The 15,690-nt window shown below is 45.6% G+C and overlaps 1 protein-coding gene across 2 annotated transcripts in view; it reads left to right on the top strand.

Annotated features, from left to right (window-relative positions):
• Window positions 1–15,690, top strand: part of efna3a (ephrin-A3a) — a 94,809-nt gene that overhangs the window by 22,333 nt on the left and 56,786 nt on the right. The window contains exon 1 of one of the 2 annotated variants that reach the window (XM_023959716.2): window positions 8,264–10,653. The exons of the other annotated variant lie outside the window; for it this stretch is intronic. Within the exon in view, the coding sequence (XP_023815484.1) occupies window positions 10,544–10,653 (110 nt within the window). The 5' untranslated portion in view covers window positions 8,264–10,543. Of the gene's footprint in view, window positions 1–8,263; window positions 10,654–15,690 lie in introns of those variants that run through there. 2 annotated transcript variants of the gene reach the window in all.

The raw sequence follows: 15,690 nt of genomic DNA, 5'->3' as shown, positions 1-15,690 counted from the left end.
AGGGGGGCGGAGTTGATGTGTGACAACTCCCCCCCCCCCCCCCAACTTAGAGGGGTATTTCTAACGAGTCGATGTGCAGACTCTATATTTCTTATTTTATGATTTAGGCCAAAAACGGTCCAACGGTGATGAAAAGACCCCTGGGAATGCTTTGGAAATAGAAAAATAAACAGAAGTTGGATTTTTTTTTTATTAAAAAAAAAAAAAAAATTTTAAGTGAATATATTTTTATTGAGGACAAACCAAAATTATTTCTCTGAATTTCTCAAAACTAAAAGTCTGACATTGTGTTGACGCTTCGAACGTTGGGATCTTTCCGGCGGGCTACTGATGGACTGCTGACCCGACCGACGCGTACACCACCTTCACCCATGAGGGTATGGGATAGGCTCCAGCAACCACCTGACTGGATGGATCAGCCAGCCGGATAAAATATATAGATTTCTGAGTTCTCCTTTTAGATCTTATCCCTCATTTTATTCATTTTTTGATAATTATTTCACTCGTTTTTTTGGGGGGTTTCTTTAGATCAAAGGTGAATTTTTTTTCTTCCTTTCCAGCCAACATTTAGTTTTAACAATTCAATTTGGATGAATTCCAAGTTTATCCGGTTGTGTTTTATGTCTATAAATAATCTGGGTTTTTGTGACCCAGATGGGTTCTTGTGGATTCAGGTTCCTCACTGATCACACAGGCAGGAGAAATCCTGTGCGTGTTATTGGCCTGTTGGGGGCGCCATACAGAGACCAACCGCGGCACACGGCCACATTTCTGCTGAGGGGGACATCGGCTACGTTTCTTATGGAATAAGAAGCTCATGCTGTGAGTTTGGTGGATCCAAAGGACGGGTCTTCACGCAGAACTAAACCTGGAATTCTTTCCTTTTTGGCAGATATCTCTTCATCTGAAATGATCGGAATAGTTGCTCGTCAATGGTTTGTAAAAGGATTGAGATTTTTTGACAACGTTCTTTGAATAGTTCTGTGCTCTTCTCTCGGCTGTAACCCACATCTGTATCTGACATTCTGGTTAGAACCCCCCCCCCCCCCCCCCCATCCATCATCTTACCCCATTTCCCTTTCAAGGGGGTTTCCGGGGTCAATCCCGACAACCGTAGGGTCAAGGTGGGGGGCAAACCGTGGACACGTTTTGGTTCTGCAGCCGTCTGTGCTTTCGGGTCTGGTTTCAGAACTTCTACAGTGGGTTTTGGAGAAGGCTCGTCCTTCCATGATGGTTTTTTCCGTCAGACTGGTCCTGCAAGTCGACGTCAACATTTATTTAATTCATCTGTCCTGAACATTTATCCTTATTTTTTGGTTTCCAAGGTTTTCCAATTTTACCTTAAAAGAATAAAATGATGGAAGTGGAAGCTGTTGGTGCGGCGTTTCCTCCTCTGTTGTTTTTATTCCCGTCTATAATATCTACAATTACAGCCAAATGAGGATTTTGTCTTTGTGATCCATGTTTATACTTAAAATTGGACGTTGGCGCCGGCTTTGCTCTGTTGCTGATTGTGACCCCCCCCCCCCCTCAGTTTTTTTTTTGCATCCCCCCCCTCCCCTCTCGGTGTCCTAGCATCCAAAATGCACCAATTTCTCAGGAGCAATATCTTCTGCTCACAGAGAAAAAAGGTCACATGCTCCATTATTTCCCGGTGAACTTTTGACCCGTCCTTTAAAGCCAGAGGCAAAAATAGCGACGCATGTGAAGAAGATGCAGCAGGTCTACCCCTCTTTGTGTTTCAGGATGAAGAACAGATTGTTCCTGATCGCACTTGAACTGGTTCTGAAACCGTCCTGTTTGATTTAGAAAAACCAAGGCGAGGTTTGCTCCACGTGCAGAACCAGAACCAGAACTGAAGCCCATCCGGTTCAGCCGGTTCCCTGGATCAGGGATTCCCATGAGAGCTGTGTGCAGATGCAGGAGCAGATCTTTAGGATGGTCGGGGTAGAGAGGTGACTATGAGGAGGAGGCTGGGATGTCAGCGTTCTTTGAGGAATGTGTGGATTACTACAGAACCCCAGCAATGAAAAGAAAATTCTTTTACTTCTAGGAATGTCGGAAAACTCTGGTTTGGTTTCAATCACCTCCTTCCCATCTGTACTGGGTTTTACTGGTGTTTCTACGGTGGCCCAGGAGGGTCACAACACTTGAGGTTTCGCAAAATAACACACTACAATTCGTCAGAACACTAAAAAAATTAACTCACGAAATAACTCACAACACAATAACTCACAACACAATAACTCACAACGCAACACTTTAACTCAAAACGGAAGTATATCTACGAATTCCGTTGCAGATATACTTCCGTTTTGAGTTTTTGGTTTAACATGACCGATCCTGACACTGTCATAAAAGTCGACTTTGTTGAATCCGTAAAAGTCATGAAATGAGCGAGAAACGCCGCTAGCATTGAGCTAGCATTGAGCTAGCATTGAGTTAGCATTAAGCTAGCATGGCTAGATCAGGGGAACACTGTTTATAATGAAGGGAGATAATTTTTCATACAACGTCTTACTTTCCAACGTGTTTTGTCACGAGCAGCTACTGGTGGAGCTCCTCTGACTGTGCTGGCGTCCTCCAGGTACATAGAGTACCAGGTTTGATCGATTCATTTAGTAAAAGATTTGAAAACGTACTTTCTGTTGCTGGTACGTTGACGCAAGACTCCGAGTCATTCGGTAGCCAATGAGCTACTGGATGTTGGTACTGGATGATGGGACTCAAAAAGACAATTTCAGAATAAAAGCACAACTTAAAAAGACGATTTCAGAATGGCGAGAAAACAAACTTGCACCTGAGAAATATGATTGCGCTTTGGGTTATATCTTTCGGTAGCAAATGATGGGTTCTGGTTCTCAATTTATGCTTTTTGATTCGCGGTTTTGGTGTGCTGGATTGACACCATAAGAGGCAGACAGGTAACAGAAGAAAGCAGACGAATCCCTCGGAGCTGGAATGGCTTGTACCGTCTCTGAGGGCAGAGAGCTAAATTGGAGGAGCCACTCTGCTGCTCCCACAGATGCTGATGAAATGATCTGGAAAAGTGTGAAAGGAAGAAGAAGCCAGTTGTGGGGACACTGAACCGACCCGAAACCACGTTTTAAAGGCACATCCATCCGCTCAGGCCAACACTTCCCACAGCCGACACAATTAAAGGACTACTTTAATGTAAAACAAAGCCTTTTTTTCCCCAAGGTAGCACATCAATCCTTCCGCTAATGAGAAACAAACTGCTCTGTGAAGGAGTCTGTGCAGTGAAAAATCCCCCTCACCTTGTTACCAGCGTGCAAACGGCGTCTCCTCTCTTTGTTTGTTCATCAGACAGATGCTGCTCAGCTTAGCGTCTCTTCTCCTCAATATTTCATGCATCTATTCTCAGCGTCCTCCCTTCCACCTCCGGACTGTCGTTCCTCATTGCATCCACCGACGGTTCTTTGTTCTCCACAGCAGAGGCTGTGACACTTAACAATGACCTCTGCTTCTCCAACGGAGATCCACGTCCAGAGCTCAGTTTTTCACTCTGTTGATGTTGAACGAAGTTTTCTGTGCTGCAAAACTCACTTTTTCATGTCAACAAGTGATTTGTCTACTTCCATGTTTAAATTACCCACTTGTTTCTAGTAAATCCACTTGTATGCATATGTACCTTTATATATCTATTGTTCATCTACTTATGTATCTACTTTAAAGGTATATAACCTTTTTATTTAACATTGAAAGCATATGGCATAATATTTCCTATTATCAGCCCAATTTACCCAAAAATTTGGATTTATAGCTAATTTTAAGACTAACTTCTGTCCTAAAAGTTCAGTTCATCACAGTTTCTTTTTTTTAAATCTTACCAAGACAAATTCTATTAGTTCTATTGGCAGATTTTTCCCTCATAACCAGGAAAAAACATCTCATATTCTGTATTTTTTACTTGTTTTGGGGCCATTTTTTCAGCGTGCTGTCTGTGCATAACTCAGTTTACAGGATTTAGATATGAATTCATTATTTATGTTTTACCTCCTACTTTTAGTTCCAATCCTTGAAATGTCTGTTTCTGCTCGTCTGCAGCAGAAACAGTTGAGGAATCCGCCTTTTCAAGCCGTTTCCCTAAAGGTTCTTTGTTTATTGCAGGAGTTTTGTTAGAAAATAATCCAGGATTGGTCAAATCCATGAAGTCCTCCTCTAGTTTTTACAATTCTAGATGTTTTAAGGCTGTAAATCTCTTCACTACACACCTTCTACACTTTTCTCACACAGATGAACATTTTAAAACTTTTGTTTAAACTCTCAAAGTTCAAACCTTCACAGAGAAGTTGGTGAACCCCTCCACCCCTGTGCCACACGCTTGAGTGGTAATATGTCTTCTGATTGAACAAACTTAACCACAGAAGTCTTGTTTTTATACATAGACTCTGAGATTTTTATTTGAATAACACATACGCTGATGATGTCATGGTTACGACATAATCTGTTTTTCTCGGTGGTTCAGATGTAAAGGACCAAACTGCTCAAATCTGTGGTCAGTGAGGCGTGAGGAGGCCTGAAGTCCAACAGGGTTAAACTCCGCCCTGCCGGGGACTGTGCTGCTGCTAATGACCAAAAACTCTGCAGGAAGCCAGAGCGGGAAAAGTGTTGTTTACATCGGCACACAACGCCTCTCTGCTGGGCGCCACCACCGCCGTTTCTCTGATGTGCTTAAGGAATCAGCCAATAGCTTTGTTTTCTCTGTCCTCTCAAAGCCAATTTGTGTATCGATTTAGAGGTCCGTGTGAGTCCGGGGCCGTTCCATTACCGTCTCCTCTGCTAAATAGATTGTTTTCGATGCTCTCACCGCCGTCCAGCGACACATCCGTCCCAGAACCGAGAGCTTCGGCCTCGTCTCTGCTCCCGTTTCCTCCGGCTCCCTTTTCATTGCAGAGGAACATTGCTGCTGATTGCTGGACTGCAGATGGCGTTTTTCCGGCCTTATATCTTCACAATCATTTTAGCCGTTTGTACCTCTGGGTGTTGACAGAAGCGGCTCGGCCGGGGTTTAACCATTATGGGGACAGAAAGATGAACTCACCTTTGGGTTTTTGGCTGAGCAGTTCTCAGCAGAGAGCAATTAGCAAAAAAACAAGAAAAAATGACTTTTTCCTTCTTCCTTTCTTGTTTGTGCCAACGTTCCTCGCTCCATTGATGCTCCTTCTCAACAACTTCCTTCTGCATTTCTAAAATCTTCAATCTCTCTGTGCCTGCAGCTCTTTCTTATTACCACCATTCTTTCTGACTCTCTATTATTTATCCCACAGTTTTTTCCTTCACTCGTATGCCGTTTAGTTACGAGAAAGCTAAAAAAAAAAAAAAGAAGTGAAGGAGAAGTTCACTTTTTTGGTCACATGTCATCGTCCCCCAACTCTCATTTAGAGATTTTTGTTGCCGAGTTCAAAAGGCGTCTGCTTCTGATGCCGTTCTTTATTATCACACTTAATTTATATTCAAAGTTTGGCATTTCACTAGATTAACCGATTAATCAAATAAATTGCTGTTTACTGACACCGCCACCGGACGCCAAACTCAATCACAACAACCTCATTTAAATCCATTAATGCTGAAAAAAGTCCACATTAGGATTTGGGTGGAAAGGGATGCAATGGAAGAAGGAAGGAAGAGAGCAGAAAGTCCCACGGAGGCAGGAACTCACCCTTTCCTGGGGGGTGTTATATTGCTTACAGCAGGAATGAAGTCGGATGAGGGGGGGAAATCAATATTTAGCCAACAAGAATATATGAAGGTGTCGAGGCTGATTGATGATAACAAATTATCAGAATAATCAATATGCCCATGGCTGCTGTTCATGAATTAATCACAAACCGATTCCCAGACAAGGTAACAAGTCAGGGTTACTGTTCCCGCTGCACCAAAGCCTGAAGGGAAGCAGCAGGCGGCCGGGCGGCCCCCGGTCCCACCTCCAGGAGACTCCTGCGCTCACGAGTCTCTTTATGAATATGCATCATAACCAGCATCACACTGATATTAAATGTCATTCCTGATGTTTTCATCTGGCTGTCATCAACGGCTGTGCGGTGGCGGCGCGCAGCAGGAGCAGAGAGGTGATCCGTTTATGGAGGAGGAGGAGGAGCATCCTTCATCGACGCGGCGCTCCCCTCCTGAGTGAGAGGCGACACAAGAATGACAAATGTGGATAGGCGGTGGGCCAGCAAGGAGGGAGGGGGGTAGAGTTGTGGTACTTGCTCTTTTTTATGCGCCCCCTGTACTCCTGTCGCCACGGCAACATGCCTGGAGGGTACCCAAGAGAGGCATCATCACCAGGCAAAGCAGCAGAGGCAAAAGTGAGAGAAAGATGGAGGAATAAATGCAAGAAAGTGAATGAGGCTGCAGATGAAAGCCCAAAAAGTTTACTATCTACCACAGGAGGAGATTCAGATTAAAGTCAGGCTGAAGTTTCCCCGTCTGCGTCTGTGGATGAGCGTGTCACTAGTACTCCCTGAAAAAAATGACACTATTACGAGATACGAAATTGGCAGAATTAATCGAGTGAAGGGCAGCGCTTCATATTTGGAATTAACTCAGTTATTAGTAGAGCGGGCCACAGTTTGGCTAAATAAATCGGTGGAGCCCCCATGAGTGAAAATGAACAGGTTAATTAAAGTCTCCAAATAACTTATTTTCCTGCAGACTTTGCCTCTTCAAAGACCCAAAAAAATATGTTCATGAAAGCAATTAAACCAAAAATGCTTTAAATAAAATGATTGAAGGTTTGAAAGTGAAGTTTCTGTCAGGTTTACATCCAAACACTACTTCCTGAATGAAGCCCTGTTCCTCGTTCTTCACGGTGCCGATCGGTTCCTTACCTGCAGCTCACACACCTGTTGTCCGGCAGGAAGCTGTGACCTAAAGGGCCGCTGTGAGAAGCTGCTAAAGCTCTGTGGAAAGCTGCATGGATAGTGATGCTGCATGTGTGGAGCTCTCACTTCACAGCGAGAAGATGGGGGTTCAAAGCCCAGCTGGGTCTTTTCTGTGAGGCGTTTGCATGTTCTCCTCATTCATTCACTGTCCAAAAACTTCCTCGGTTATTTGGTGATTCCAGAGCGTGGTCCTGCCACAGACTGCTGATGTGTCCGGGTTTTTTTTAGGTTATTTTGGGATGTCCACACTTGTTGCATCAGTGGATCATGCTAGTTCTCTCTGGATGAAGGGAAAAGATAGGAAAATACCAACAGCTTTCATCTGCAGAGCTGCTGGTATTTTGGGATGTCATTGATTAATGTTCTCCGTGCTGCAGATAAATCACTTCTTCTAAATGATCTCCTCAACAGACAGAACTTCTGGGGGATTTTTGTGTTTACAACAGAGAAGAGGCAGCAGCACTTTATTCACATGACTGAACGTTTCCTGACTGACAGTCAAACCGCCGAGGCTCTCAGACCACATGTGGGTTTAAGAAATTTGCTATATACTTGTCAGCCTTATCCTTCGTGTTGTTTGTTAATCTGTCGTCCTCCTGGACTGGAAACAGCTTTTGCAACAAGCTGCTGTCAGAAACTTATTCAGATTTTCTGCTCTAGGATCAAAACTAAAGGCTGTGTCTCACCGCCGCTATGTACGTTTTGCACATACTGCCCAGATCAAAACTGGTCATACATGAATATATGTGGGCAAAGTGAGAAAAGCTGTGGTTTTTTACATGAAATTTTCACAGATGTATCACGGAAAAAGTAAGGATAAACCAAAGAACAACTTTGTAATGTCTTCACTTTGACATTCAGAGCACTGAGCAGAAATCACATTGTTTCAGCACCATGGTCAGCTCCGCTGTTGGCCCTCACAATGCTTCGTTTAAATAAAACAGACTCCCCTGATCCCAGCCGAAGCAGCCCACGGGGGGGGGGGGGGGGGGGGGGGGGGGGGGGGGGGGGGGGGGGGGGGGGGGGGGGGGTTAACCCGTCACACAATGTGCAAGTCGTGCCTGAACTGTGAGTGGTCATTGCACTGTTTATATGCAAGTCATTTGTCTTTTGTACGTCAATTGTGTAATTTTAACGTGATATGTGCGCCGTATGCGCGACATAAAAGTTACATGTTTTGATGCATGTGTGAAAAGTCCATTAGACATGCAGTGGGGCATAAAAGTATTCAGTCAGCCACCAAAGTTCTCCAACTTAAAAAGATGAGAGAGGCCTGTAATTTTCATCATAGGTAAACCTCGGCTATGAAATTGAAAACGAGAAAAAAAATCCATAAAATCGTGATTTTTAAATAATTTATTTGTAAAATATGGTGGAAAATAAGAATTAAGTCAACAACAAAAGTTCAACTCAATACTTTGTTTTTACTCTTTGTTAGCAATGACAGCAGTAAAACATTTTCTGTAAGTCTTCACAAGGTTTTCACAAAATGTTTCTGGTATTTTGGTCCATTCCTCCATGCAGATCTCCTCTACAGCAGGAATGTTTTGGGGCTGTTGCTCGGCAACATGGACTTAACTCCCTCCAAAGATTTTCTATGGGGTTGAGATCTGGAGACTGGCTGGGCCACTCCAGGACCATGAAATGCTTCTTATGAAGCCACTCCTTCGTTACCCAGGCAACATGTGTTTGGGATGGTTGTCCTGCTGAGAGACCCAGCCATGTATATGTCTGTGCATCCCGCAAAAATCATGCACAGTTGTGTAAGATTTACACAACAATGGCGTATAAACAAAAATATAAGTAAACTGCATAATTCTCAGCCGACCAAACATTGTGAACAGCTCAAAACCAAATTCTCGTAGCGACCCGCTGGCTGAAACCCTCGATGGACATCTGCGCACATCGACAAACGTAGAAAGACTTGTGAATGACGTGTGTCACGTATGTATCATGAAAACCCAACATTTCATACCAAGTGGCTGTGTGACACGATCTTCAGATGAAATCTAGCCCAAGAGTCGAGTTTGATTGGCACAAAGCTGAGGTCAGGGGCGGGGTTTGTGACAGGAGTTTGCTCAAAGTCACCAACTGATGAGGAGGAGAAGTTTGATGCTGCAGGTGAAGAAGCGAATGATCTTCTTCTCATTCTGGAGACAACCAGAGAAGATCAGATCCATGCTGCTCCCTGACATGAAACAACAGCATTCTTTATGTTTCATGGGACTTTAGAAGAACTCCAACAGCAGGAGGTCACAGGATCAGCAGCTTCACTTTAGAATGGAACCGTTTTTATGTTCACCAACAAAGTCATGATAGCAAACATACCTGCTGTTTGTCATATCACGCGGTTGGAAAATGTCAGTTTGTTAAAAAGCAACAAAAAGCCTCCTCAGTGGGAGAAACAGTCAGATGTTGCTGTTTGTGGTTTATTTTAGAGGTTGGAGCAGAAATGGAAATTGGATTCTGTGGCGAGTCTGCCTTAAAACAACAGGAGCTTTTTTAATTAGCAGATCTGATTTGAAAAATGAGTTTGTTTCAATTAGTAACTTTAAAAAAACCTCAATGCAAAAGAATGTTGTGAAGGTCCTGAATCAATGGCAGACTAAGCAGTCTGCCCCCCCCCCCCCCCCCCCAGGTGAACATTTAAATGTGGGCCTTCTGCAGCAGAAAAAAACAAACACCCTTCATCGGTTTCACTTTAAGACCCAATCAAAGTCATAATTTTGGAGATGAATGTATTTTGTATTATACACATTATGTTTACTTGGGAAAATACACAAATTGATTGAATGCATTCAGGACCCCCTCCCTCACCTATAGAAGCAAATGATGGTTTCTGTCTTTTTTTTAGCCTAATAAGGTTTTACTGACGAAGGCAAAAGAAACAAAAAGTACAGGACTGAAGGAACAAAACAGAACATATGAAGCTGCATCTGTAGCGTTTTCAGCTTGGGACCCGGTGGTGTTGGGGGGGCCCCAGGCTGTCGCCCACATTTGCCTAATGGTAAGTCCGGCCCTGCTACAACGGAGTCTGATGATTCTGATCATGTTTAGTGAAACCGAAACCGAAAATGATTGACCTCCATCACAGAGCAAAACAACACAAAGAGAATCCTCTTCATCATCGGACAGCAGTGGTTCACGTCAAATGCAGGAAAATGTTTTCAAACTTTCTGCTCCCAGAAGTGACGTCAGTGTCTGATTAGATGACTGTTTACAGATAAACAAATACCTGAATTATGGCCGATGTTTGCCAGATCAGCTTTCACGCAGCATCCGTGCACAGGGGGCGGGGCGCCGCGCGCACGGTCCTGATGGGAGGGCGGTGCGTGCGCAGCGGGTGGCTGCGGCGTCTCAGACGAACGGAGATCCGGACACGCGCAAAACAAGCTGGCGCTGCGTGGAGATGCGGCCGCGCGTGGCCCCGTCCACTGACACGCGCAACGGAGGGAAAGTGCGAAGACTGGTGTGAAGTTAGGATGCGCAAACGGCTCCTCCTGCTCCGGGCTCCGCGCTCCTGAACGCCGAGTTGTCCTCCCGTTGTTAGGGGTAACGGGGAAGGAGCGGGAAGAGACGCTGGGATGTTGTGAGAGACGCGGGACACCGGACGGAAGAGGGGACCCTGGTGGATTATGGCTCTCGCGGCGTTTGCCCTCAGCCTCCTCACGCTCGCGCTCACAAACTTCCCGGGCTCCAGAGCCAGCAGCCGGCATGCGGTGTACTGGAACAGCTCCAACCTGCTGTGAGTATGTCTGCGCCCGAACCGCGGTCCCGTCCGAGCCGCGCGCGCTGCAATCACGCGCACCTGATTTTAGAGCCCAGATTGGTTGCGCGCTGATGGATGCTGGACTGACGAGCTGTCAATCAAATGTTTGATGATTTAAACACGTCTGACTCACGTCCATCCATCCTCTGCCTCTCATGACTCACGGTTGTTTTCCAATCAACTTCCTCTCAGCTGACTGTTATGGTGTCTGCTCCCAGGAAAAAGCTCAAACTTCCATGAAGGATCACATGGACCCCCCCCCCCCCCCCCCCCCCCCCCCCAGTGAGGCTTTCCCTGTAGATGCTTCCTTCAGGCTTTAGGTTTTTCTGTCTCTCAGCTGTGGGGCAAAGATCAATGCTGCTGCCTTGGTCTTTTCATTAACGGCACTGAATCCATCTTTCTCACATTTTTATCTCTGCTCCTCTCTTCTCCTCTCAGCAGCCTCCTCTCTGCTCCTGTCTTCTCCTCTCTGCTCCTCTCAGCATCCTCCTCTCTGCTCCTGTCTTCTCCTCTCTGCTCCTCATCTGTCCATTTGTATTCTCTTCAGCTGCAGGTCTGCGATCGCCTCCGTCGGTTATTTTCTTATTTTTTTCGACTGTATCTCCACAGTCAGTCTGTCCGCCTCAATTACTTTTTCCCTGCATCTCATCATTGCCCCCCCCCCCCCCCCCCACACCACACACATCTGCTGCTGGTCTCTCATTCACCCCCCCCCCCCCCCATCCCACACACAGTCATGACACGGCGTGGAAGTTGTGGTGATGACTCAAATATCTGACAGTTTCCTTGAGACGTACGTCTTCCTAATGAATGTCGGTGTGTGAGTGGCAGTCCCATTCACAGCCGCTCCAGAATTATGGCTGCAGTTATTCCCACCTGTGTGCCATGAATGGAAATGAACGGTGTTACCTTCAGGTGCTGGGAAAGTGTGTGTGTTTTTTTTAAGGATCTGCATTAATAAGGCAGCATTTCAAATGACTTTCACCACATGGCAGAGGCTGCACCGCCGCCATTCCTTCATCTGCCCGTTTGTGGGCTTCTGGCTGGCGTTTAAACAGCAAACGTGTGTTGTTGAGACCCCCCCCCCCCCCCCCCGTGCACGAGAAGGGAAAGCAGAGGGAAAATAGAGCCAAATCTCTAAAATAATGCAAAAAGTGACCCAGTTTCCAGGTAGCAGACAAATCCACAGAGGCGCTGGCCAGAACGCCGATAGCTGTCAGGCTGAGAGCGGCCTCAGGCTCGCAGCCGCCGCTCAGAGGCCCACATGTTCTCCGGTACGACCCCCTCCCTCATCCAGACCTCAGGAGAGGCAAGCTCAGGAGGGAGCAGCAGGAAGCGAAGGCTGGGGGCCAAAAAGCAGAGGCCTTTAGGGTCCCAGTCTCTGAAAGGTGCAGCGTTCAGCACAGCTGCAAGAAAGGGGATCAGTCACAGCAGTAACTTTTTATCCTAAAGCTCTGCAGGACAGTAGCGATGCATCCTGAAGAGCCCCTGTTTGTTATGGGGGGGGGGGGTCTGCTGCTCTGGACTGTTGGAATCCCGGAAACACCTGAATCTACTCTGATCTTCACCAGGTCGGCCGTTGCCGCACAGCCTTCATTGGAAAGTGTTGGTCTCAGCTTCTTCCCAGCGGCGTGCACGGCCAACTCGTTACAGATGTCCCCGCTAATGGCTGACGGCGGCAGAAAAAACACGCGCAGGCCATTAAATCATCTTGCATCTGAGGCCATCTGCCAATTAGAGGGGGGAGATGTGGAGCATCTTGAGAGCTGGAGGGGGTGGCGGTGCACTGCGGCAGCCTCCCTCGCCGCCTCACGAGCGGCGTCCCATGCTCCTGCCACCTCCCCACCATGGGGTGTTTGGCCTCGCTGCTGCACAGGTCACATCTCCATAATTGGGCGCCTCGTGTCGGCGTCATGAAGGAGGGGGGGGCAGCTTTCATTCAGTCTGACTCCCCACCGAAGCGTCTCTGCTGATGCTGGGAACTAAGAACAGCAGTCTGCAGGGCGGAGGAGGGAGGGACGGGGGAAAATGTGGCACACGTCTGTTTTTGCTAAATTGCTGTTCTCCCGCCTGCCAACCCAAATGAAGCAATCTTTCAGCGTTTAGGGGCGATTTTTGAGCGATTTTTGAGCGCGCTAGAACCTGCTTTGGACCTGAAATGATAAAGAGATTAACAAAAGATGCCAAATCCAGAACAAGTGCATCAAATTCCAAAGGGGAAAACTGACAAACAGGAGGAATACAGTCAGCACTGTTTAGTGGAGATGCTGCATCTCAGAGGAGGTCAGCTCTGGAGGACAGGCTGAGGAGGAGAAACCTGACGAGGAGGAGACCTGATGAGGATGAGGAGGAGACCAGAGGTCCAGCAGACAAAACTGGTGTTGCAGTAAAACAATCGTTAAGAAAAGAAAAAGATTCCAGAAAAGACATGCAGCAAAAGTTTCCATTTTTAATAGATGAACTTGATGATCAGAAACATAAACAAATAATAATGCGTTTTCAATCGGTGCATTTTTAGACCTCCCAAAAGCATCATGGGATATTTTAATTTTAAAACCTGCAATCAAATCTGGAGAACCTCAAGGATCTATTTTAGGCCCTTAATAGGCTTTAATATCCATAAATGATCTGACATGTGTTGCTAAATCAGACAAGACTCCACTTGGTTTGAAACAAACAAAGCTGTCTTTGAATTTGAAAAGTTATTTAATGTTTTTTTTCTGATAGAAGATAAAAAAAACATCAATTAAAAGTTGCGTCCAAAATGTACAAACGGATAACAGATTTTTTTTGTTCAACCTTTTAGAGTGATCAAAGTGAAGTTGTGAATGGACGAGTACTTTTGCAAAAAGCTTTTCTTGGTTTACTGACAGGGATTCTGATGCACTGAGTCCCACTTGAAATATTTATGACTGACATTTATCAGACACACTGTTTCTGATATGAGTAATAATGATCAAGTCCACAGCTTATATATTTGGTTTTGTTTTTAGTCATAAATGCTGGTCCCATTTCCTTTTCAGTATCGCAGCACAAAGCTGTTGAATGAGTTTGATTGTAGAAAAATATCCATCAAAATCTGGTCTCATGGTCCGAGGCCTTCTTGTTTTTGACTTTTGTGTTTTAGATTTTCTTCTGGTTTAGTTTCATTTTTCACATTTTTTTCTCCCTTTTCCTATTCCATCTAAAAAAAAGGTTTCTGTCACCAAACCGTGGCTTCGTTTCTTTTTCCATGTTCTGATTCAGTTTGTTGCAAAGGAAGATTATGTGTGAAATAAAAATCTGATTTAAAAAGTCAAGGTGGATAAAAGGAAGGAAAGTTGAGTTTTGGTCAGACTTGGAGCGATCTTTGCTAAATGAGGTGGAGTTTTCTGTTGGGCAGCAGTATTGTGTAGCCGGGCTGTTTTTTCTGTATTGCCCCGGTCAAACTGCCCCTCAGTGCAGACGGGGGCATGTGAGCGGAGGGCAGATTTACCCCCATCATCCACCTGTCTTCTGCTCCTCTTTCAGGGAGAGTGACGCCTGTCAATCTGACTGATTAAAATGTGAAAACCAGTTTCTGATGATTTCTAATTAAACATCTATGCAGACGAAATTCCGTTTTACGTCTGAGTTAAAGAAAAAAAAACGAGTTTGATATCAGATAATGAACTCAACATGACTGTCTGCCTTCATTAGCCCACATTTGTATCTGTAGTGGTTTGAAGTTGATCTGCATGTTAAGTGATTTGTTGGCTAATTTCAGTCTTCCGTGAGCGGCACAAATGGATGGAAAAGTCTGAAAGCATGTCTAATGGATTTTATGGATGGAAGAGTTTCTGGACGGATCGATGCGTTTAGAAGGAAAGGGAAGGTAGATGGACAATAACACAACGCAGCTGCTTTCTGAGTAATAATCAATCAACTTCCAAATGCATTTTTAATTGGATTTTGCGGTGCCATTAAACTGTCATGAAGCTGGAAAGCTCGGAACGAGTGTTGCTTTGGATCTGCGTGTTTATCGCAGACTCGGCTGTCCATGCCTGAAGCGCATCTGCGGCTTCAGGGCGATAAAGCGGGCCGGCTTGGAAGAAATCCGTTTTTAAAGTACGGCGTATTGTCATGTGAAGGAGACAGATGCGTGTGAAACGTCAGATTTTCCAAAAGCAACAGGCTTCTCTCAGCAGAGACACACGGTTCTGCTTGTTTCTGTCGCATGGTGAGCTCAGTCAAGGAGGTTCTGCAATGTGTCGTTGTTTTATTTGGCAGGACGGTTACAGGAAAAAGTGGGCGGGAACCCTGATGGATCTTCCTGCTGGTGGAAGTTGGTCCTTCTGAGATCATCTGATGACACAAAGATGACCAACTTTCAACACGTCAAACACGTCCTTTGGGGTTTTTCTGGATTTTCTACAGACTGAAGTTGGTGCTTTGGTACCATTCTGTCTTCATGGCTGTGTTTTTGGGCTGAATTGTGAGTAAGCCCCCTCCCTTGGTTGAGAAGCAGCCCCACCCATGAATGGTCTCAGGATGCTTTCCTGTTGGGGAGACACAGGACTGATGGAGGCGCTCACCTTCTCTTCTCCAGACAAGCCTTTTTCCAGATGCCCCAAACAATCAGGAGGCATCATGGGAGATGACTTTGCCCCGGTCCTCAGCGGTCCATTCACCAGACTTTCTGCAGAAGATCCATCTGTCCCTGATGTTTTTTTGGAGAGAAGTGGCTTCTTTGCTGCCCTTCTTGCCCCCAGGCCATCTTCCAATAGCCTCACAGATGCAGATGCGTCACAGCTGCCGTTCCTGAGCAGCTCTGCTCTGGTGGACCTCCCATCCAGAATCCTCTTTAGACCATCCTGGCGTTTGCTGGACTTTCTTGGACGCCCAGAAGCATCTAAACAGGAATTGAACGTCTTTCCTTGAAGTTCTTGATGATCCTGTAAATTGTTGATTTAGGTGCAATCTTCGTTGCCACAACATCATCGCCATCTTTATGCAACGCGATGATGGCTGCACGCGTTTCTTTGCAGGTCACCA

This window comes from Oryzias latipes, chromosome 11, assembly GCF_053564925.1.
Source record: "Oryzias latipes strain Hd-rR chromosome 11, Olatipes_Hd-rR_3.1".
Classification (NCBI taxonomy): Eukaryota; Metazoa; Chordata; class Actinopteri; order Beloniformes; family Adrianichthyidae; genus Oryzias; species Oryzias latipes.
Note: the sequence above shows the minus strand (reverse complement) of the source record. Positions and strands in the feature narration are given on the sequence as shown.